The sequence below is a fragment of the Onychomys torridus genome, chromosome 3, assembly GCF_903995425.1.
Source record: "Onychomys torridus chromosome 3, mOncTor1.1, whole genome shotgun sequence".
Taxonomy (NCBI): Eukaryota; Metazoa; Chordata; class Mammalia; order Rodentia; family Cricetidae; genus Onychomys; species Onychomys torridus.
The window spans coordinates 70,623,145-70,648,171 of NC_050445.1; the positions used below are offsets into that span (position 1 = coordinate 70,623,145).

Consider the following 25,027-nt stretch of genomic DNA (forward strand, 5'->3'; position numbering starts at 1 on the left):
CTGCCCGGCCCACAGTCAGGACAAATCTCTCTTACCCGCTAGTCCCACAGTTGCTCAGACCCAACAAGAAAGCACACAGAAACTTACATTGTTTACAAACTGTATGGCCGTGGCAGGCTGCTTGTTATCTACTTCTTTTATCTTAAATTAACCCATTTCTGTTAGTCTATACTTTGCCACATGGCTTGTGGCTTACCAGTGTCTTTACATGTTGCTTTTCATGGCGGCGGCTGGCAGTGTCTCTCCCAGCCTTCTACTTCCCAGAATTCTCTTCTCTCTTGTCCCGCCTATACTTCCTGCCTGGCCACTGGCCAATCAGAACTTTATTTACACAGAGCGATATCCACAGCAACTTGGAATTTCTCTCATTGTTGAAATGTTCCTGTAACATTTTGTCCTGATTCCTCAGTTCAAACATTCCATATATATGAAGAGGAAGTCGCCACGAAGCCAGAAGTAGTGGATCTTAATTGGACAATTTAATAAATGGTTTATTTTTATATATTGAAGGATGGCAGTCTTCTGAGGGGGTATGAATTAAGTCTCAGAGAGCCTCATGCTATTTAGTAGTGTTTGAATGATGCATTATTATGCCTTCTGTTAAGTTTTAAATAGAGTGAGAATTAGGCCAATGGAAGTGATTGGCTTCTTTGAAGCACTTGAGACATGGTAGCAGTTGACTTCCTCACGTCATTTTTCCTCTATATCTGTCAATCACTTAGAGCTCAAAAAGCCTACAAAGGAGATGTGGAAAGTGTGCTGTGGCCTTCTCAGTAGATAAGAATGATAGTGTTGAGTACCCTCTTTTTACCAGACCTTCAATGCCCTCTCTACATTGCATGGTATAGTTTTGATTGATGAACTGCTGATGGGGCGGGGGGGGGGGGGAGAGGGGTGAGACTCCAGGAGAGGGAACAGTTTGGAAACAGGCTTGGAGGCCCTTTGGGATGATAGAAAAAACCCAGCTCACCAGTTAGAATTGGCTCTAACAAAGGCTTGTTTTTGTGATTGTTTGCAGAAAGATTACCACTTTGAATATACAGAATGTGATAGCACTGGCTCCAGGTGGAGGGTCGCCATTCCGAATTCTGCAGTGGATTGCTCTGGCCTGCCTGACCCAGTGAGAGGCAAAGAATGCAGTATGTTGTGATTTTTTGACCATTTGTTTCCCAGATTAAACCATAAACTCATCATATCAGTTCTGGTTGCCATTGTAAGGAATATCAGAGACCTGGCAACTATGTATATGTAGTGTTGATATCTAGCAAAACAATAGAGTCTTTCTTAAAAAATACTAGTACTCTTTGTTTTATTTGTATGTATCTATCTGTGCAAGTATGCGTGGAGGTGCAGGTGTGCTCCAGTGTGTGGATGGAGGTCAGAGGACAACATGGGAGAGTTGACCATCTATTTCTACCATGCAGCTCCTGAATATGAACTCAGGTTGTCAATCTTGGCAGTAGGTGCATTTACTCATTGAGTCTTTCTCAGAACCTCATGTCCTTCTGTCTGAAGTGCTTCATGAGACATGGGCAATATTGAAGGATGTCATTTTTAAAAAATATATATCTATTTATTCTCTCATTTGAAATTATGGAGAGATGATTGACAGACCTTCTCTTTGAGTTTTAAAATAAATACTTTTAAGTTGGATAAAAATACATCACTTAAAAATTCCTCGTTAAGTGATAACTTTTGAGTTGTTATTTAGTATATTCATATTCTTGCCATTCAACATCACCTCTGTCCATAGAGCTCTTCTTGCAATTGATTCCTTTTTGTTAGCCACAGAAATAGTTTAATTTAATGATTTTAAGTGTAACTTTATTGATTTTAAGTGTAACTTGTAGAGAGACTATAGGATTGCTAATATTACATACAATATCTCTTATCCTCTGGAAATTAGAAGGCTTGAAATTCAGCTCTTTAAATTAACACAGAGAGATGTCATTAAATTTATTTTTATTTATAAACTACCTTCTAAAAACCTTTTAGTTTGGTCAGTTGGAAGTGTATGCAGTAAAATAGGCCAACTGTGGCCCTGGGTTCTAGAGCTGACAGAGAAACCACTTCAATTTTCTTGTGGTCTTACAAAAGCTATTTATAGAAAGCTTCTGTTTCCACATGAATGAAGTGGATAAGCAAGTTATTAAATGGGTGAATGATTTCTTTTTCTTCGTGCAGTGTGTCTGTTATGAGTTGCAAAACATTAACCATCGGCAACAGATACTGTGGAGACTGTAGTAGTTCAATTTATGAAGAAAATCAGAAAAAAAAAAAAAAACACCATTAGTCCTTGGTGACTGATTTTAAATAAATGCAGAGAAAACCTGAGTGTCCCCATGGTCAGGTGATTTAGCAAGAGTCAGAAGAGACAGTGGGGTTAAGAGAGAAGTAGGTGCCACCAGCCTGGAGTCTTGGCAGTCACTGGCACACAGGACCTGCTCTCAGTGAGAACAGGATGTGGTTGAAGGGAAACAGAGCCCGAGTAACCATGCTGCAATTGGCTTATTGCAGATTGCTTTCCTAGAAAATCTGTCTTGTTTCTGGCCAGTACTTGTTATCCTGGGGCTTAATTCCTTGGCTCCTTGTAACCAGCCTTGTTTGTAGAGACTATCTAACTATTGTAAATGTTTACTCTGTGGATAGGAAGTGTGTTGGTTTGGGCTAGCTCTGGCTGTTTACATTAAAATGGACTATAGTGGAGGACTCTACACCATGGGACTTGGTAGTCATTCTAAATCAGGGCTTTCATCTCCTGGAAGTCATAGTTTTAGTATTTATCAGTACCTGTGAATTATATGGGTTAGCCAAGGGCTCCTAATTTTGTTAGAAAACTCATGCCTAAATAGGAGTGGTTCCAATTTGAATATTGCAGACATTTTCCAGTTAATATTTTCATAACATTCCATAGGTAAAGATTCGATTTTACTTCTTTTTTCATTTTTTAATTAAGATTTTTTTTTCATTTTACACACCAGAGATCTCCCTCTTCCCTCCTCCTGCCCCTCCCCCCGCCTTCTGCCCCAACCAGCCCTCCCTATCCCCCCCACAAGAAGACAAGACCTCCAAGGCGGAGGCACATCAAGTAGAGGCAAGTTCAAACTCTTTCCCCTGCCTCAAGGCTGCACAAATTGTCCCATCATAGGTAGTGGGTTTCAAAAAGCCCCCTCATGCACCAGGGATGGATTCTGATTCTACCACCAGGGGGCTCCCCAACAGATCAAGCTACATAACTGTCTCACCATGCAGAGGGCCTAGTCCAGCCCCCTGCAGACTCCACAGCCATCAACTTTCATGAGTTTCCACTAGTTTGGTTTGCTGGTCTCTGTAGGTTTCCCCATCCTGATCCTGATGCACTTGCTCATAAAATCCCTCCTCTCTCTCTGACTGGATTCCTACAGAGCTTCAGGAGTGAATTTATTTCTTCAACAAGAAAAAAATCCCAAACTCTTAATAGTCAAGTTTCTTTTAATTATAATATAATTGAAAGTGATACTTATTTAAAAAATAATACATGATAGGTAGGACTTTGACTTTTTTTTCCCCCCAAGACAGGGTTTCTCTGTGTAGCTTTGCACCTTTCCTGGAACTCACTTGGTAGACCAGGCTGGCCTCGAACTCACAGAGATCCACCTGCCTCTGCCTCCCAAGTGCTGGGATTAAAGGCGTGCGCCACCACCACCTGGCCCAGGACATTTTTTTTATATCATCTTTTTGTCTGAAATCTGAAGTTGTCAGTACTCCCACGTGATATCTATATATCTATATTCTCTCTCTCTCTCCAATTGTATCATATTACGTACATTGCTTATACATTCTCAGTCTTCAGTGCCTAAGATTTTTCTATTGCTGGTCATAGCTACCATTTCTTATTGTGACCTCGAAACCGACGTGGTTGGTGCTTAGAGCTGGATGTCATTATCTCATCCTATCCTTGATTACCTCTGGAATGTTTATAGATGATGCATAATGAGATATCTTGGGAATGGGACTCAAGTCCAAACACCTAATTCATTTGTATTTTATATATTTCTTATATATCTTACCTACAGTTACTTTTATGTAATACTAAAAATTACTTGTTATAGGAAACAGTGCTATAGAATTTTCTCCTTGTGGTATGTCAGCATACACAGAAAATCCAGATTTGGGAGAATTTGGGCTTTTCAGATTAGGAGTGTATAAGCTATAACAATCTTCTCTTTTACTGGAGGGAAAACACAGGCTTAAAGTGGTGCAGTGACTGCCCCCAGGTCTGGCTATGGCAGATCTGAGACTCCACTGCACATCTATTTACTTCAGAGCCAGCTTCTTGCAGCTGAGGATGTGGCCATTGTTTTTTCGGCTCTGTTGGCACCCAGCAGTTGGCTCAGACAGAAAAACAAACAGACAAACAAAAAACAAAACAAAACAAAACCAAAAAAACCAAACCAAACAAAACAAAAAACCAGATTAAAAAAATAGAACATGGCAACTTCAAGTAAGTTAAGGGGATTTAGAGCAGTGGTTGTGTGGGACAGGATTTTCTCAGATGCTAGTGTTCCAAAATAGCAGCAAACCCAGATTTTGGCCTTTGTTGAAACTGCTGTAGGTTCTTCAAAGTGTAGTCACACAGATCTCTTCTCATTTAAGGGGGGGGGGGCAGTAGAGGAGGCCTTTGCTGAGGAATATTCATGCATCAACTGTAAACTTCTCCAGAAAATTGGGTTAACTCTGCTATACATTTGCTTTCCAGAAACCATCTGGAAACAAGTTGCAAGGCTCCTCCAAGAGAGGTTAAGAAGCAGGTGTATATCAGCCTTTGTTGTGTTGAATTCCTGGGGTATATGTGATTCCAGAGCTGTGGAGGCGGGGGTAGGGGGGTGGGAGGTGTGGGGGTGGGGAGGTGGGGCTCTGGAAAGGCAGGGAGAGATCTCTGCTAAGTACACTGGCTTCAGTCTCTGTTGTGCCTCTGTGGTGGAGAGCTGGTCAGTGTGCTAGTGCTGCACCAAACACTGAGGTGACCTTGTGGCTTGGCATTCCCCTGGAAGCTCCAGCTCACACACTGGAAACTTGGCTGCTTCTTCCAAGGCCCTGGTCTGCACTGGTCTATTATCTGTAGGTAGAGTCCACCACCAGGGTCCTGCACGTAGCATACCATTCCTGAACTACTGCACTCTGCATCCCAACCTTAGAACGAGAGGTGGTAGCCCACTCTACACCTGGCTACTTCTGTTGGTTCATTCCTCTTTTATCCTTGAGGCAATAGAATTTCTAAAGTACTTCTTAAACCTTGGGGTTCCTTTGATGGTCTTAGATCGTCAAAATAGTGGTCATCTTTGAGCAATTTCCACTGCAACTACACACCCTGTAGAGAGGGGCCTTTTGACTTCACACCAAACCTCAGAAGTGAAGGGTGAGGGCCTGGCTATCCTGGGAGATGAGAAGAAGAGAGTTTCATCTTTACATGTTTTTAACAGGTCTAAATCACTAGGGAAGAAAGGAACATATCTGTTTCTTTGATATTTTCATACTTTTTGGTGGGGAAGGCATACATCATTTATTCCTTACTCTTTCAAATATTTCCAAACCCATAATTTCAAGAACAGCCTTAATACATCAATTTCTAATTGAGACTGGCTATTCAAGATATTCCATTCAGAAGGAAACCACCAAATCAATTTTGTCTTGTGAACTTTATTTATCTTATGCTTCAGTATTGATATAAGTCAACCATTGGCACATAGAACATATGCAATCAAATATACATGCAAATGTGTATACAATGTACATCATGTAGGTAGTAAGCATGTGTGTATAGTTTCCTTTTGTATTTTCCACATAGGAGCTAAGGAATTAGTGTGACTTTAATGAGATATAATAACTTTTATATATGTATGTATGCATATGCTTATATTTTGATTTTTTAGTGATTGTAAATTAATACTCATTTTACTTGGATCAATAAGTGCTATGGTTAGATTAGTTTTAAAGATCTTTGGGTGCATATTTTTCTCATGCTTTTCTTAAATCTATTTTAAGACTCATATCTAATGGTTTTTAAGAAACACTCAGCATTATATTAGACAGATATTATATTACTTTTAGAGGCAAAGAGAAAATTGTGTGTGCATGTGTGTGCGATAAAAACAGAGAAATAGATGACAATATAATTATAAGCATCAATACAACAGAAAGATGGAAAAATTATAAATATATTCAACATCAGAGCATCTAAGTATATAAAGCAAACATTACATATTTAAAGAGATAACTATAAGCAATACAATAATACTAGTAAACTTCTGTATCCCATTTGTAGTAATGAAAGACTATTCTAAAAGGAAACCACTAGAGAAAGGTATATTTGAAAGGTCCTATAGGCTAGATGGACTTAACAGGTATTCAAAGAGTGTTCTATTCAATTGCATCATGATATACACACAGAAGCATGAGAATGGCAGCACCTGACTGAGAAAACCAAGCCCCAGGTTCAAAGGAGCCAAGCAGAGCCTGAAAGAGGCCAGCTCATGCCCTCATCTGGCTTCCATGTATGAATAAAGACATATGTACCCATGCATGGAAACATGCACACATATACATACATATATACATACATCTTTTAAGAAACGAATGGAGGGCCAGGTGTGGTAGTTCACGTGTGTGATACTAGTGCTTGGGAGGCAGACACAGGCAGATTTCCATGAATTTGGAGCTAGTCTGGCTTACACAAACATCCCAGGGCAGCCTAGGTTGCAGAGTAAGCTACTGTTTCAAAAACAAAAGCAAAAGAATTGATAAAGAGTATATAGACTCTGTATACTATCTATACTGTCTTTTAAAGTTAAGAATTACATCATTGTTAAAAGTGTGGATGGTCCTGGAAGTCATTATACTCAGTGAAACATGAAGGACACTATTGAAGCAGAAAGTCAAACACTGCATTCTTACTTACTTGTGAAATCTAAACCAGGTGAACTCACAGAAGCAGACAGTAGAATGGGAGCCTGTTAGTAAAAATGCTTAATGTTTTATTTAGTCAGGAAGAATAAACACCAATTATTTGGAGTGAGAGATATGTTAATTAGCTTGATTCAGTATTTTACCTGGTACATGTACATCACAGAATCACTTTAATTAACATATATATGTAATTGCATTTTGCCAATATCCATTAAAATCTTAGAGAAAAAACATTGTGCTTGAAAACAGTAAACTTTATGCATACAGTTAGTTATGCTATGATTTAATGCATCTCATGTCATTTCTTGCAAGTCTCTCTTACACTATTCTTGCCCTGGTATTTTGATGATGGCCTTTTACAGATGGCATTTAGCTCAATCTCCATTCAGAAACTACCTTGGTTGTCCCTGAGAAAAATACTCCACAATATTTATTGAGCTTTAATTCATTCAACAAAAGGCATAGTTTTGAATATTACCATGTTTACTGATGAGGATATAAAACAGTGAAAATAGTCATGTCTTCAGAGACCTTCAGCAAGAGATAAGTAAACAAAGCTACTTCAAAAGAGTAGTGAAGGGGGCCTGTGTTATGTAGGATGACCTCACCAAGGAGAGAAGGTGCTCCTGGAGTCAAATGTGTGAGTCATCAGTCATCAGCTGAGCAACTTGGGAATCTGTTAATCTCTTATTGGCTTATGTGGGGGAAACAAACAACCTGATTTAGAGCTGTAATGTGCTGTGGATATTGCTCTGTACAAATAAAATGCTGTTTGGCCAGTGGCCAGGCAGGAAGTATAGGCGGGACAAGAGAGAAGAGGATTCTGGGAAGTAGAAGGCTAGAGAGAGACACCGCCAGCCGCCACCATGAGAAACAACATGCAAAGACACTGGTAAGCCACACGCCATGTGGCAAAGTATAGATTAACAGAAATGGGTTAATTTAAGAAAGAAAAGGTAGATAACAAGCAGCCTGCCATGGCCATACAGTTTATAAGCAATATAAGTTTCTGTGTGCTTTCTTGGTTGGGTCTGAGGGACTGTGGGACTGGCGGGTAAGAGAGATTTGTCCTGACTGTGGGCCAGGCAGGAATACTCTAACTACAGTAATGGGATTTAAGCTCCTTGCATTAGGTACCAGTCGTATTAAATTGCTGAGGAACTCTGAAGTGAATTCCAAAGTTGTTCTGCTTGATTATATATATATATATATACACACATGCTGAGTGGAATGGGTCTGGATTTTCCCGAGTCTTCTGTGCGAGCTGCAGGACTACCTTTCAAGGGCAATGTGGGCAAGACAGAGATTCTGGTAAATGTCCCAACCATCTCCTGTGTCATGTCAAGGATGGTGGACCTGAAGACAGCCAAGGTTCAGGAGTTATTAGCTGAAATATATAATCTGTTTTGCCTGGAGTCATAACTGTGCAGTATAATTTAGTAGGAATAATAGCCAAAGCATTTAGAATAAATGATCTTTGTTGTATGGCAGACACAAATTTAAACACTAGATGTGCATGACTTTAATTCACTTAGACATCACAACAACTAAAAAAGCCAATCTTTATTATGTCTTCCGAAAACTTTTAAACAGAAGAGCTGAAATAAAGCCTGAAGACACAGTTCAGTCACAGTCAGAATTGAGATTTGGCATCAATCTGTTGAGCTTCTGGACCATCTTCTTCTTCTCATTAAAAAAAAAATATTAAAATTTATTTTGATCAAATCCTTTAATTTTCCCCAACTCCTCTGAGATCTCCCTATGTTCTTATCCACCTAACTTCATGTTTGTTCTTTCAAAAAAGAAGGAAAGAGAGAAACAACAAAAAATGAAAAAGACCACACACACACACACACACACACACACACAGGGTGGGGGGAGTGTGTTTTGTGTTGGCCTACCTCTCGGAAATGATTGATCTTTTTCAAATCCCATCAAGACAGAATCACTTTGTTCTCAGCAGGCTTGGTGTAGGAATGCTGCCATGCATGTCTGGGTGGGACCTTGAGTGTGCTCAGCAGCCTACAAGTGATAGTGAGAGGCTGGAGTGGATGGCAGCCTTGAGAGGTGAGATAAACTGTAGAGAACAGTAGAACCTGGCCCATTGGATAGTGATGTTTGATGGGGGCTGTGGTTAAGGAAGCTTATCAGAACAAAAGGTCTCCTAAGGAAGGGAGGGAACTCAGCTCTCAAAAGTACGGTTGGAGAGACTCTCAGGAGGTAGACACTTTCGGTCTTTCTAAGGAGAGGAGTGCAGGGAGCTAAGAGCCAAGGTGTTAGGGCATAAACAGAAGTTGAGGAAAACAATTTCACAGGTATCTTGTTTTGCCTCCTGTGGTAGGTAACTCATCAAGTACTCTAAACTGTTTTCTTCCTGTAAACTTGGCTATTCTCTCTCTTTCCTCCCTCCCCTTTTCTGTCTCTTTCTCTTCTTCTGAACCCTAGGCCATCTTGTTCTCAATGAACTGGGACTTTTCCCTTTCCAATAAGATACCAAAGTCAGTAAGCCACATTAGAATACATTTATACTTTTCATTGTCTTATAAAACTACCTTTGCTTAGCTTAAAAAGGACGGGATTCTTTTATGTATTATGCTGGTTTAATGAGGGTTGTCTGTGTTTATATCACTCTGTTTTCCTGGTTGACTAGTCTTCTCGTAGTTCAGGAATTTTACCTGAATGACCGTATGAGGATGTGCAAAAGGAGGTGTCCTGTGAGAATCAGGTTCTAGATACCAGAGGCAACACTGTCAGTATATATTTCTTAGAATGGCAGTTGAAAGGTCAGCCAGAATAGGTCTTATTAATGTGTCTTTTGTGGATCTCTTGACTAACTTTCATTTTATAAAGTGACAGGTGAAAATTTTTATTTCTTCTCTAAGGAGTTCACTTCTAAAAATTTAGATATTCCAGCTTTGTGACCCACACTTTCTCTTAATGGAAAGTCAGATGTCATTAATTGGTAGGACTTGACTTTTGGGAATCCAGTTCTGGTCATTTAACTATGCAGCTTCTGCTTGCACAGTAACAGCACATGTTGCTTCAAGTAGCCTTGCAGCCATGCCCAGACCTAGAATTCATGTCCTTTGAATTCCAAGCAAAGCTTTTCCTGATGCTGTCCTGTTTGTTTTAAGTGGAAACAATGGCTTTCTTGGTTTGGTTGTAGTAAAATCTTCTAGTTTCATGGCTGCAAGCTTCACAGCTTGTGAAGCAGGACATCGCTTCTGTTTGATATAGTCTTCTGTGAGAGCATGCAGTTATTCAAAGAGGTATACAGTGCCATGCTGATGTGGATGCAGATGTGAAGCCTCAGGATCTACGTCATTACACCTGGGACAGCCATGAGGTAGCAAAAGTCCTTTGATCATCTTGACAGAAGATGGTTGATTAGCTATCACAGATTCATTTTTTCTGTGATCAAATTGTACTTCAAAACCAATAACTTATAAATTATAGTGGGGCACTAATGAAACTTGTTAATGTTTTTGCCCTTTTCTTCTTAGGGGAAAAATTCTACTCAAAGAATTTTGATAAGTTGTCTTCCATGATCCTCATCCTGCCTTAGATTGAACATGATAGGCAATTGACAATCACTTCCAGCCTTCCTTGGAGAGAAAAAGTCTTCTTAGGATAAGTGGACTGTTGCTAGTTAAAAGGAACAAGTATCCCTTTAAGCCAAGGGAAGCCAACTTCCTGTGAATCAGAGCCATGGCAAAAACCAGCCTGTTTCAATGATTGCTTCGGCTTCCTCCTACCTCACTTTGATCTTTGCAGAATGAGAGAAAGCATTATTTTTTCTGTTTAGGAATGGTGCAGATAAGATCTGCCAGTGAGAGAGAATGAAAGTGCTGTCCTCATCACGGGCTCTGAGGAAGAAGAGAAGCAAGGCATGCTGGGCTGAGACCGCTGATCATTTTCTCCCAGACACTCCCTCTCATTTTCCTAGGAGAATTATGATTGTAAGCCTGGGAGACAATTAAAGTATTGATTATCTGATGACAACAGTCAATTGGTTAAGTAAGAGGTGGCAGCAGAGTGTACTTTTGGGTCCTATAACTAGCCATTATGTCCCTGCTTCAACCCTTTATCAGCAGTAACTATTTTAACAGTTGCAAAGGTCTCCCTATACAGGGAAAATGATGACTATGGCTTTGACAGTATTTATTTTACTAAATGAGACTAATCAATTGAAGAAAAGTCGTGCAATAGTGCTTCTTGCTCTATATTTAGGACTTCTCTATAAATATATAATTATTTATGCCTGGACATTAACTTAGTTTGACAAGTGAGATGGGCTTTATAAGGAGTTTAAGCTCAGAGAGATGAACTGTAACTATAATTGATTTTGAGGAGGACTAGGCTATTACAGCAGCTCTGTGAACAGAGACAGAATTAATTCTATCTTCCTATTTGCTACCACATCCCTGGTGCCTAATTGTTGCCTGCCAAATGCTAAATACTAAAAAGTACTTGCTGCTTAAATTAATCTTACTATTGTGATACCTGTAATAAGATTATGGAGGCTCAGTGTCTTGTCAACATCCCACTAAACAAGCAAATTCTTTTAAGGCTACTCTTACTGCTGTTTATGGTCCAGAAAACGCATTTTAGTAATGAAATAATTGGAATCAAAATAGCAAAAATAAATGAATTATAAATACATGTAATTTATTGCCATAGTCTTTTAAAATATGAGGTTTCTAGATGGAGAAAAACTAAAACCAAGAGTCTCTGTGATAAACAGATTAAAAATAGACTTTTTATTGATAGACATAAATCGCAGAGGAGAGTCAGCATATAAACAATTTGATTTAATAACTTAGCACATTGTATTTGCATAATAACTATAGTGACTTTTTCTATCATGCTCTATTTCCCACAGAGACTCTACTTTTTATGGTCTCTTACTGGGTCCCTGTAAGCAGACTTATGAAGAGGATGGGATGTTCCCAATGAATGTGAGAATAGAAACTTGGAGATCGAGAAAGCTGCCTGTGGCTTTGTTATTTGGTGATGGACTAATATTGTGTTTCCCATATCTGGTTCTTTGCACCTGCCTATTTGAGCCCTTTCGGACTCATGGTTGTAGAAACAGATGTCAGGAAATCAGAGTCAGAGAGCCAAGATAAAGAATGGAGAGTGTGTGCATGACCTCCTGGTGAAGCCTGGACTTTAGGGGGTTGACTTTTAAATGTCTCTCGTCCAGTTTCTGCTGCGATAAAATACTGTGAAATCCCAGACTGAGGCTACTGCTAAATAGTGGCAGCCTTAGACAAGAGGGTCTCTGTCTCTCTCTGTCTTGGAGACTCTGTTTCTCTCTGTCTGTCTGTTTCTGTCTGTCTGTCTCTCTCTGTCTGTCTCTGTCTTTGTCTCTTTGCTTCTGTCCATCTCTTTCTGTCTGTCTCTATCTCCCTGTGTCTTATCTCTCTCTGTCTCCTTCCCTTTCTGTCTCTGTCTCTTTGCATTCTACTCAGTGTGATTGAATTGGGAAGTTCTTAGCAGATTAGCCAAGAAAAATTTTTGGTGTAACTGTGAGGGTATTTCCAGAGAGAATTAAGTGAATTAAAAGGACCTACCTTTATTTATTTATTTATTTATTATTGTTATTTTGGTTTTTCAAGACAGGGTTTCTCTGTGTAGCTTTGTGCCTTTTCTGGAACTCACTTGGTAGCCCAGGCTGGCCTCAAACTCACAGAGATCTGCCTGGCTCTGCCTCCCCAGTGCTGGGATTAAAGGCGTGTGCCACCACTGGCAAAGACCTACCTTTAATGTGGATAGCACTGCTCCATAAGTGGTGGTGGGGAAGAGGACAAGGGGTCCCAGATGGAGGAATAGGCCAGAAAGGTGAAAGCCAGTGAGTATAGGCATTTTCTTGATTACTGGCCATCATGATGTGACAAAATCTGTTCCGCCATTCTCCCCCATACCATGATGGACCAAAACTTGTGAAAGTAAGCCAAAATAAAACCATCCTTCTTTAATTTGTTTTGTGTAGGTATTTTGTCCAAGCATTGAGAACCTAACAGTCCTTCTACCAAAGCTCTGGGGTTTGTTAACTGTCGGTTTCGTTCAGTCATTGTAGGATTTCAAGGTTGTTGAAAATAAGCTATTTTTTACTTTAGAAATGACCAATTAACTGAAATGAAACATAGCCAATCCATACAGCAGCTAATATCTAGAAAAATTCTGCACTACCCTACCTAATTTAAGTATCCTGTGTTATACTAACAAATGAACAAATGACAACAAACAGTGAGTCACTGAAACTGTGGATGCCAAGATCAGTGTGGCGCGAGAACGTGAGTGACATTTGGAGAAAGTATCAAAGAAGGAGATGCTTGTGATTGCTAGCAGAGGTAGGCATTGCTATACCTCTGTGAAATCAATTAAATTAAATCAGTATAATCTTGTGATATCAATTAAATTTTAATGGAATGTGTAGTTCTTCCTTTGACACGTGCCTATTGGGATGACAGAAAGATGGAATAGAAGCAAACCATTAAAGGATGAAACACTTTAGGACATCTTAGCTTTCCTATATTGTTAAAGGCCCATACCCAATGAACCTAGACTACATAGTTGTTCTGTAGAGACAAAGTAACACCAACCTAGTGGCAGTGTTATTATTTACATGTTCCTGAGGTGAATAGTGTCCAGTACAACTGTATGTGACATATGCCAGGTGTATTGAACAATGCTCCATTCACCTATTCCCTTAGTGTTTTGAGATGGATGTTGCTTTTATCTTCCATTCATAAACAAAGTTATTAGACTTATGGAAGTTAGAAGCTTGCTAAAATAGTTCTCAAGTACATATTTTTGGTTTAGCATATGAAAAACAACTAATATGGGAGTAGGAATTAACTAGTGTTTTATGGTGAAGATAAATATTGCATAACAGCTAAAGGGAATGAAGAGTGATGTGGAAGGTGGTATTGAATTGGTCAGAACTGTTTCTCCTTTCTTTAAGGTAGGGTATTGCTTTTAGAAGCAAGCAAGCTAGACTCTATTATCTGTGCTATCTGTTATCAGGCACCCAAGTAATCAGGTTATTTAAATATACTGTGGCTCAATTTTCTTACCTGGCAGCTATACATAACAACTTCCTCCTTAATGAGTCTATTATCAATACAGTCAATACTCAAGATTTATGATTCTGTATTTGCATAATTTATTCATAACCCTCAAATCCATACACTTAGTGCATTCACAGTAATTTACAGGCTTGATGTACTAGTTAGATTTTGTCAACTTGGAACAAGCTATGGTCATCTAGGAAGAGAAAACCTCGAATAAAGAATCACTTTCATCAAATTGGACTGTAGGCATGCCTCTGGAGCATTTTCTTAATTACTGACTAATATGGAAGAACCCAGCCCACTATGGGTGGTGTCATCCCTGGGTTGGTGGTCCTAGGTTCTGTAAGGAAGCAAACTGAACAAACCATGGAGAGCAAGCCAGTAAGCAGCACTCCTCCATGGCCTCTGCCTCACTTTGCTCCTCCATCTTCCTGCCTTGGGTTCCTTCCTTAATCTTCCCTTCATAATGGATTAGAATCTGTAAGGTGAAATAAAGCATCTTTATTAATTGTTAATCAATGTAAAACAACAATATTTTATTTCAGAATAAACTGCCTACCAAGATAATTTGAAATGTTTGTTGTTGATGACATTAGTTATAATAGTTATATGTTGTTTACGGAAGACCTTGAACTCACTGAAACTAAAAGAAATAGTTTTTCTTAACCGTTTCATTGCTGGTTGTTTTTGTACTGGTACTAGCAGCCCTTGGTGAGCATGTACTGTATGACAGTATAGTTATGCTAACTACTATGCTGTATTTAATTTTCTTAACATAATCCTGTGAGGCAACCACTGTGGAAGCTGTCTCAGAAACAAAAGTCCAAAGAGATGATTAATGTATTCAATGTCAAAAAATTAATAAGAGGTGTAACAGCCTTGTTCCAAGATGATCTTCCTTCCCTGTCTTCAGAATAATTTTGATCTTGTAGTTAATGTGCAATATTTCTGCCTGACCTTTGCTGATATTCTGTTGTTCTATTGATTTCAGGATATTGATGTGAATGTTGCAAGTTCACTGAAGAGTATTATTAAGCTTTTCTAAAGAGAATCATTCCATTAGTTTAGTGGGTGAGTAGGTGGATGAGTGTGGGTTTGAGCTCTAATTCTTTAATTAGTTTTTTTAAAGACAGCTTGTTTTTATTTCTGTTTAAGTCCTCCACCGTATTAAAAGAGGCGTGTGCCTGCCTGTGAGGCTTTGCTGCCTCACTGGGCTGGGAGATTTCTTTTCATTGCTTAATTTGGACATTTTACTTTGTTCTTCTTTCTTTAATGTCCTGATTAAGGGATTAGATAGCACCCCCCAGGCTTGAGCTCTAACTCCACCCCACACAGGGCTGTGTACTTTGGACACATTTATTTGCAGTTGTTGAATGAATAATAACTTAGCACCAGAACTGCTGGCTTAGTCTAGCTCTTAAGAAGGCAGAGAACTCATTAGACGTGGATGAGGTTGGCGTAAATGGCCAGGCTTTGAATATTGGAAAGGTAGAAGATGTTGAAAGGCTTCAGAGTGGGATAACTTGCTTAACTACTACATGCTTTCCTGTATCCCCTTTTTATTTTGTTCTTTGCTGCACTTATTTTGTTCATTTGGACTTGCCATATGCTAGGTACAACTAGGAATCCCAAAATAATTACCTTTTTCCCCCCCTGTGGAGAAAAAGTAGAACTTCCCTTCTTCAGTAGTTTCTATGTACTTTGGTGGAGGAGCTGTGGAAAGCTGACTGCTTGGCCATGGATTGGGCATGGATGACAGTCTGGGATGAGTGGGGGGGGTAATTTATCATGAAGATGGTCATTTTTACATAGGAACTGGAGTTATCCAGGTAGAGAAGGTTATTTGTCCTACATCTGGAAAGAAAAACCACAGTATAGCAGAAGAGAGGATTAATATGCATTTTGTTTTGATCAAAAGAGTGTGGAGCAAAAGGTGAGTAGAGTGAGATAGATTGAGGCAGACTGTGGAGCACAAACAGCAATGACGAAGACATTGAAAGGCCTTCCTCAGGGTTTTATAAAAGTAACTCTGGTGACAGCGTGGAGGAGAGATGGTTAATGCAGGAGGCCAGTGACTAATGGGCTGCACCTTCTTCTGCCTTCCAGCTTTTTCCTGTGCCTCTGGAGAGTACCTAGAAATGAAGAACCAGGTATGCAGTAAGTGTGTTGAAGGCACCTACTCCTTGGGCAGTGGCATCAAATTTGATGAATGGGATGAGTTGCCGGCAGGATTTTCCAACGTTGCCACATTCATGGACACTGTGCTGGGCCCTTCTGACAGCAGGCCAGGTGGCTGTAACAAGTAAGACCCCAGTGAACCTTTGCGCTTTGAAGACTTGAAAAGGTGTAGTCACTCTTTTCCAGGAAAAGTTGAGGATAGTTTTAGGACTGATGAAGATTATAGATGAGCTCAGGGCAAAAGATTGTAGTATTGAATGATTTAACAAATGAGTGATTTATTTACATAATTCCCACCCTCTTCTCCCTCTAATTCCTCCTGCATTGCCTCAACCTCTCTCAAATTTATGACCTCTTCTTCTTTAATTACTTTTATTATATATATATATATATATATATATATATATATATATATGCCACTATGTCCATTTAGTGTTGTTCAAATGTGTATTTATGACTGACCATTTGGGATTGGATAACCTAATGGGGGCTCATCCTTGAGAATGACTGACCTTCCCTCTTTTAGCAGCCATTAATTGCCTATAGTTCTTTATCTATGAATGGTACCTGGTGAGAGTTCTGTTAGCCACATTGTCATGTCAACTGATCTTGTCATGGTGCATATATTGTTTAGGTGAGCATATTGTTGAGATTTTATAGGTACAGTAGATGTCCTGGTTCTCTGGCTCTAACAGTCTTTCCACTTCCTCTTCAGCAATGAATGTTTACTTAAAACACACACACACACACACACACACACACACACACACACACACTCACACACACACACACCCTCTCACATACATTTAATGAAGTTAAATCACTTGGATGATAATGTTCCCTCCCTCTAATAGCCATAGACTAACAAAAACCCAGGCAAGGGAAACTGCCCTTTGGGTTTTTTGTCAGGGGAGTCCAAGAGACTCCTTGCCATCAAATATAGGCCATTACTTGGTTACCCTTGATTGCCTCCCAGAACTTGAAAGTAAGACCCTATTCCTGAAGACACTACACACTTGAAACTTGGAGGAATTGAGCTGGAACTGACCTGGAAACTTCCTCCCCAGAGACAAGCTTCCATAGTATCTGAAGATGCTATGCAAACTGCCAATAGATGAAAACAACAGTCCTCCCCAGCTGTAAAACCTATTAACTACAATAATGACTAGCATGGCAAGATAGTCCAAGAATCCAATAGCAGCACTTATAGCTTACCACCAGCAACTGTCTAAATAGACTAAAACCCTGCTCAATAGAAAAGAACTCATGCCTCAGTGCAAGCAGCCAGGTGTTCATGTCTGATGAGGTCATCTATTGCCCCTTTCCCAAACCAGCACAATTTCTAACTATATTCTAAATAGTTATGCTTATATCTACAGGTAAGTTTGGCTCTCACCCCTCATCCTAGAAGCTTCTTTTTGGATCATTTATGAGACCATTGCAGAAATACACAACTTGTCAAAATGCAGAGAACAACTGGCAGTGAGATGTCCAGCCTCAGTTGACACAGCTAACACATGCCCTGTACCTTAGGCTCAGGGAACATTTCAGAAGGGGGTATGTTTTGGACTGCCATTACAAAGAATGTAGCTAAATTTTTAATGAGAAAATAATTGGCCTCACAATATAATAGATATTGTATGCAGAATGCAATAGAGCTGTTAGAAAAATGAGTTCATTATCTTACATTTATAATCAAACTTAGGGCAGTGGTGTTTCTACTAACCTTTCTTTAATTTTTAAAGAGAAATTCATGTCTCCTCCCCCTACTTTTGAGTGTTTGACCTTCATTTAGACCTTTATTATTTTCTAGGAGTGTGGGTTGAAGATCTAAGGTTGAAGGTCCTTTGCTTAATTGCTAGGTGATTACTAGCTTCACATATGACAGCACTGGAGAAATGTTAAATTGTCTTGGGGAAAAAGAAAAGTGGTTTCCTTTGAGAGGCACCCCGTTCTGTTCTTTCCACCGACTAGGCAACATTTCCTGTGATGTGCTGTGTTTGGGAAATTGAAGGAGAGGTAGTAAAATAGAAGCCTCTGGCTGCCTTCTGACAAAATGCTTCGCTGGGAGCCTGGCATCTTCATCATTGTTGAGAGAGACATTAGCTGAGCTAATACTGCACTTCTTGGCTTCTTCCCACTCCCTCCTTCACTTTCTTTCCTTCAGTCTTGTCCTGTTCGTTCTCAGCTCAGTGGTAATGATTTATTTTCCTCTTTAGAGAATGAGATTGTTCTCTCTCTCTCTCTCTCTCTCTCTCTCTCTCTCTCTCGATCTGTTTCTCTGCCACTGTCTCTCTATTTGTCTCTCTCTCTCTTGCTCTGTCTCTCTCTGTTTTTGTCTCTTTCTCTGTCTCTGTCTTTTCTATCTCTGTCTTTCTGTTTCTGTCTTCCTCTGTCTCTCTCTGTCTCTCTCTTTCTCCCTCTCCCTCTCTCTCCCTCTCTCTCCCTCCCCCCCATATGTGTGTGTGTGTGTGTGTGTGTGTGTGTGTGTCTGTCTGTCTGTCTGTCTGTCTGACTGTATGTCTGTCTTACCCTATGCATTTCTGTTTTTGGAGCACCTGATACTGAGGAATTTTTAACAAGATTTATTTAGTTCAGTTCTGCAGGCCCAAGAGCATAGTATTGACATCTAGTGAAGGCTCCATGCAGCTTTAAACCATAGTAGAAAATGAAGGTACTGGCCAGCATGTATGAAGAGAGAAATGTTGATTGAACACTGAGCCAAGGCCATATAAATTACTTTCTTGAAGAGATCCTTAGAAACAACCAAAGGCAGAGAGACTTGTTTTGCTCGTGGTTGTAGTCCACCATGAGGTTGGGATGGGAGAGCACAGCTGTCTAACTCACAGCAAATGGCAATTGGAGCAGAACAGATCAGTAACAGGAGCCAGGACAAAATACAGCTCTCAAGAACGTGCCTCACGCACTACCGTGGTCTACCTTGGCAAATGCACACTTACCCCCTTCTTGGTGTCTCTGTCAGGTATTGTGAAGTTGTAAACCCTGATGCACACCAGTGTTCTGTTTGAAAGACCCACTGCTTACAGGACGTTCTTGGGAGGCTCTAGTGTATCTAGCATTAACTCAGCGGTGAAGGTTTTAGCTTCTATCTCAGGACTTCTTCAACAATCTAAGAGGTCAAAAGTAGTACAGCTTTATACATTAATTTAAATACTTAGCATTTAGTAGCACTATTTCTTTTCATAGACCTGCTCTGTGTGTGTGTGTCTGTGTGTGTGTGTGTGTGTGTGTGTGTGTGTCTATAAGTCAAACTCAGATGTTATTTGAAAGAGTGATTCTACTTGAGGTTATGAATATTAATATTAGTGGTTTTTTGTAAACAAAAAGCATTTGTATGGTAAATTGATCATATAGCCTTACAAAGATTTAAGATATCATATGCTATAAAAATAAACCCTTTTCTATAGTTATTGTTACTATTATGTGTATATATGCACACACATGACTATATAAATACAACCTGGTGGATCCACTTACTGTTGCTTGTATGCATATGAGTTCAGGGCTGATTACTCAGTATTGGATAACCAATTAGGGAGATCATCCCTGGAGAAGACTAGGTCTCCCTCTCTAAGCAATAGTTAGTTGACTGTAGTTTTTGTATGGGAACACCTTCCATGTCTACTGGTATTATTATTATTCTCAAGGCAATTTGAGAAAGATTAAGGAGGTGTGTACATGGTAGGGTCTGGAATGGGAAGACACAGGAAGGCTTGGAGGGAGGAAGGAAAGGGGAGAAATGATGTAATTATTTTAAGTAAGGTAAAAATAAATAAATTGATTACAAAGATAAACTTCTCAAAAGTGGTGTTCTGCCTTGGAGTTTCAGCAGCGTTGGCGTTATCTGCTTGTTTTGCTTGTGGTTCTCGGTCAAAGGATTGTGGCTAGAAGAGGTTTCTGAACTCTCACATAAAATTTTTGGCTCTGTCTTCACAGCTCTTCTTGGCTTCCTCGTGGGAACTACATAGAGTCCAACCGGGATGACTGCACTGTGTCTCTGATCTACGCCGTGCACCTTAAGAAGTCAGGCTATGTCTTCTTTGAGTACCAGTACGTGGACAACAACATCTTCTTTGAGTTCTTTGTAAGGCTTTTCATATTATAGAATTTGATTTTTAAGGAACATTCACATGACTGTCTCTAAACCTCCTATTCCATTCCACTTTACGCCTCCTAAATTTTTGGAAGGTGTTAACTGGATCTTTCAGTGTTAAAAGAAAGTTTTCCCCGCTATGGTACTTAGTGTTCAAACGAACAGTTTCTTTACTTTTCAGATCTATCTTGTGGAATAAGGTTGGCTTGTTTCTTGTTCATCAGGTGGTCATTTGGCTTAGACATATGTCACAAATAATTTTTCCAAGGTTCCTTTTTTTTAAGCTACAAAAGCTATTTTCTATGCATTGTGTATGTAGAAAGGTATTAATGTTTTCATGTTCATAACATGTGTGTATGTGGAGGAACATGTGTGTGCATGTGTGGAGAACAGAAGTTGATGTTTTCCTCTCCCACTCTCCACTTTAATTTTTTGAAACAGTGTATCTCAGTAAACCAGAGCTTACAGATTCAGTTATCCTGGCTGGCCAGCCAGCTCTGCAGATCTGCCTTTCTCTGCTCCCCCAGTGCTGGGCTTAGAGATGTGTGCCACCATAGCCATCCCTTACATGTGCTGGGGATCTGGACTACAGTTCTCATCCTGGTTATGTAGCAAGTCCATTACCCATCGAGTCGCCATAACAGTTTCTATTATGTTAAATTATACTAAAACTTTTTGTTTTTTACTTAAAGTATTTTTTTGCAATTCAGTAAATATTTTCTTACTGACTAAATTATTTGTTATTTATAATTATTTAAAAAGTAAAAATGGCTGTATGTTCCGATTCTGTGAATTTTGTACTGTTGAAAGGACTCACTGGATGAAGTAGCTGATGTGTCTGTCACGAGCTTAAGTAGAATGACAGAATCTAAGCTGTACTCATATACTAATAGAATAACTATGGAGGCTGTTGAACTAATATAAGCTATAGCTGATCGAGTAATATTTATTATGACAGTGACTCAAATTCTTGAGAAAATGTTTTCAGATGGACTTATACTAAACACAGTGTTCGTTTTGCAAGCAATGGGAAAAATGCTCCTGTGATCCAGATTTTAAGAAAAGAATATGCTGAAAATTCTAAAACACATTTTTATTGATCTTGGTGATGAGTGTTTCTAAATCAGTAATTACAGTTTCTCTATCAAAAGTTTGATGGTAAGAACTATTTCCCATGAAGGTATAAGCCTTGCTTTTGAAGTGAAGAGGTTCCGATTGTGGCTGTAACTCTATAATTAGTAGATGTGTGTTCTTGGGTAGTAAGTCTGACTTTCCGGCTATCGCTGCTCCCTTCTGTGAAGTGGATTGTTTGATAAGGCATTTTGAGGAACTTCTAGTATGGGTATACTTTGATGTTTTAGGACGTTAAGCAACATTTCAAGATGTACTTTTTAAAGTATATCCTGTTTTCAAAAAAGCTTGTGAGAATGAGTGAGTATTTCTTGGGACATTTCAATAGTATTGCAGAAAACAAAATTAGGAAATGAGACAAGGGTCTAATTGTTGTGACTAGGCAGATCCTTTATATTTCCCAACGAGTCTCTTGAGGGCAGCCAACAAACATGCTTTTAGGGCATAGCATTTTGTTCCTTTCCCACAGAGATGCCTGAGTTCATCTCAGTTTAGAGTCTGAAAGGGGTGGGAAGCTCATGCTGATCCTTTTATTGATGCTTATAGATTGTGATTTATTGACTCAGAAGGTCAACACTCCTCAGTCATCATTAGTCAGTGATGAAAAGGAAATGTTTGAAGATAAAACTGTCAGCGGGTGTGGAGAAAAGTACATATAAACTGTTTAATTTGAAGTATTGAAAGTTTGAGCACCGTGAGACTTTCAATCAGCCTTTCTTTTAAAAATGATGAGGCTGCTAACTCCCCATGATAGGAGGGGATGGGGGATGGGCTGAAGGGGGAGGCTAGAGGGGCAAGAGGAGGGAAGAGGGGGATCTGTGACTGGTATGTAAAATGAATAAAAATTTCTTAATTAAAAAAATGATGAAGCTGAAATGTAAAGAAGTTTTCGGTCCATGATGACACACCTAAACTAGTTTCAAGATGAGTAATGGAACTCATTTCTTCAGAGTATCGGGGAATGTCCCAATTACATGACGTGCACTTTCCCATGTAAAAAGCCTTCAGCTTGCCTACTAGTTGTTCATTAAAGGTATATTCAGAGCCTGCAGCACCTATGAAATGGCTGAACATTGGTGTCACAGTGATCGTGATGGTCAGAGTAGAAACAGGACACAAGTTCAATTAAAGGAAATATTAATTGGCTGTTCTCTTGATAATGATATTGCAAACGGAACTGTTTTCTAGTTAAGTCTTTAGAAACTTCTCTTAGTGAGAACACTTTAAGCCTTGTGATAAATAGGAAAATAAGAGAAGCAGCAAGAATAATTTAAAGAAGAGAAAGATAGTTTTGATCGTTATGAGTACATCTGCCTCCACCTTTTGTTGACCATTGCTGTACTGGAATGATGGCCTGGATTTTAGGTACCTTTGTACTTTTTGTAGGCCTGAAAAAGTAATACCCTAACCTCTAAGCACTTTTGAAGGATTACCCAGAGAGTTCAAGATGTTTAATATGAAAAATACTATCTCTAATCATTTTAATTGTCATGGTAGATGATTAATATTTGCTCCATTACAAAGGATAGGAGTTAGGTTTTTGTCTATAACCATTTAGCTACATATTTAGCTTACATTTTGGGAAACTGACAACCAAGGCACACTACTTGTTAATTTAACCTTTTATTGCTGTCAGTGAAATTTGCAGACCAGTGTAGCTCCCACTCCTTACCAAAGAAGATTCTGTTTGTATCAGATGGCAGTTATAACCGGGATCCACAATTGATGAAAATGCAGAGGAGATGGACTTGGGGTGCCCATCTTCAGTCGATATATCCACAATGCGACCCCCCTTCTCAGGCTCAGGGAATATTGCAGAAGAGAGGACAGAAAGTCAGAAGAGCCCAAATCTCACCTGCTGTTAGATAGTGACGTCAAGACTGGACAGAGAATGAAATCTTAGCAGTATGGTTGCCTAAAAGAGACCTGAATAATGACCATACCAGTCAACATGCCAATGAGGGAGGGCAAGTCCACAGCCCCCAGCCCTAGATGGAAATCTTGGTACAATCAATGGTTGCTGAGTGAGGGAGAATCGGTTTCCTCCAGGGTGTAACCTCCTAATAGATTAACCAGTTTCAAGTATTCATCCTTAACATGTGTTCATATGCGTAGCATTACTGACACCATAAGTGTTTGTATATGTATAATAAATACAGAAAAGGTCAGGAACCCCAGAGTGGGTGGGGATGTGAGGGAGGGGCTTAAGGGAGAGAACGAGGGTCGGAAATAATTTAAATACAGTATACTCATGTATGAAATTCTCAAAAGAGAAAAATTTTAAATGGAACAGAATTGACTTTGCTTTTAAACTCAGACTTGCATGGCGGATGTGAATTGTTAAAACACTTGGGTAGGCTAGGCAAAGGCTTTGTAATGACTTTCCAGTGATAAGTATTCTCACTCTCCTTAATGGCCTGGCGTTTGGTTACAACAATGAGGTGGTTTAGTCAGAACCGCTCTGTCTTGGCATGTTCACTTGTTGGAGATTCCTTCGTTCATTGTTTAAAATGGGTAAAGGGTGTTCTTGCAGCATGTGCTGGGAACGGAAATGAATGACAGCTATTATTCAAAAAGCATTACCGTGCCCCTGTGTTTAACTCACAGATTCAGAATGACCAGTGCCAGGAGATGGATGCCACCACAGACAAATGGGTGAAACTCACAGACAATGGAGAATGGGGCTCCCATTCTGTAAGTCTCCTTTCCTGTGTTTATTTGGTGACACCAACTCCATTCTTCTCCTTCCATTTCCCAACCATTTCTAGGAATTCATTCTAAGAAAATAAAAAGGGCGACATGGTCTGCTACTTTAGATAAGTTCCGTTTAACAAAGAAATTGCCTTTATGTTTCATAGGCCCACATTTAAAATTTTAAATTATTTTTCTGTTTTCCCCTTTCCTTAGAATGTTTTGCTGTTCCTCTCTCCTCACAGCTTTCTTCCCTTTATTTAAAGTGGGACTCAACAACTTAGAAGGCTATTTTAAACTGACACAAAATGTTACTAAGTTCGATTATGCAAGTTTACAAATGTGCCTGCCACATGTGATAGACCAGTATCTGGTCATTGGAAAGATCATGAATTGCCTTCATTCCATGGTCTCGGTGGTGTTTTTAGGAATTGATTTTTCAGGTTTCCTTTTTGGGTCCTTTGCAGTCTCTATCATTGCATAGACCTGATTGTCACAAAATCTACCCACTTTTGGAATGCCAACCTACTTTCTTATATTTGCTATCGGTTGGTCAAACTTCTACCCTTTCTGGTCACATAGTGTCAAGATTACTTCTGCCCAGCACCTCTCTCTAAATGCTTGAATCTGGGATGCTCAGATGACATGTGTTAGTACATCTTTTATTATTGTGACACTGTTCTTTTGGAGTAAGGCATGGCTTTAAAACCCGGCTCTGTATTTCCATAGATGACTTGGTGGCTGTTCTTTCTTTCCTGTTAGAAATGAGAGCAGTTGTCCCATATCAAATGAGACAATGACAGTAAGGGCCTAGATGGAGCCTCCAGTGTGAAGCCTGAGTTCGGTTTCCATCACTATTATCCTAGTATTTGTGGTTATAGAAATGCCT

At 39.5% G+C, this 25,027-nt stretch overlaps 1 protein-coding gene across 2 annotated transcripts in view; it reads left to right on the forward strand.

Moving 5' to 3' along the window:
- The window catches only part of Elapor2 (endosome-lysosome associated apoptosis and autophagy regulator family member 2), a 165,482-nt gene that overhangs the window by 84,744 nt on the left and 55,711 nt on the right, over nt 1-25,027 (forward strand). For both annotated transcript variants that reach the window (XM_036182439.1, XM_036182441.1), the window contains exons 2-5: nt 1,019-1,139; nt 16,131-16,326; nt 20,160-20,307; nt 24,055-24,141. In XM_036182439.1, the coding sequence (XP_036038332.1) occupies nt 1,019-1,139; nt 16,131-16,326; nt 20,160-20,307; nt 24,055-24,141 (552 nt within the window). The remainder of the gene's footprint in view (nt 1-1,018; nt 1,140-16,130; nt 16,327-20,159; nt 20,308-24,054; nt 24,142-25,027) is intronic.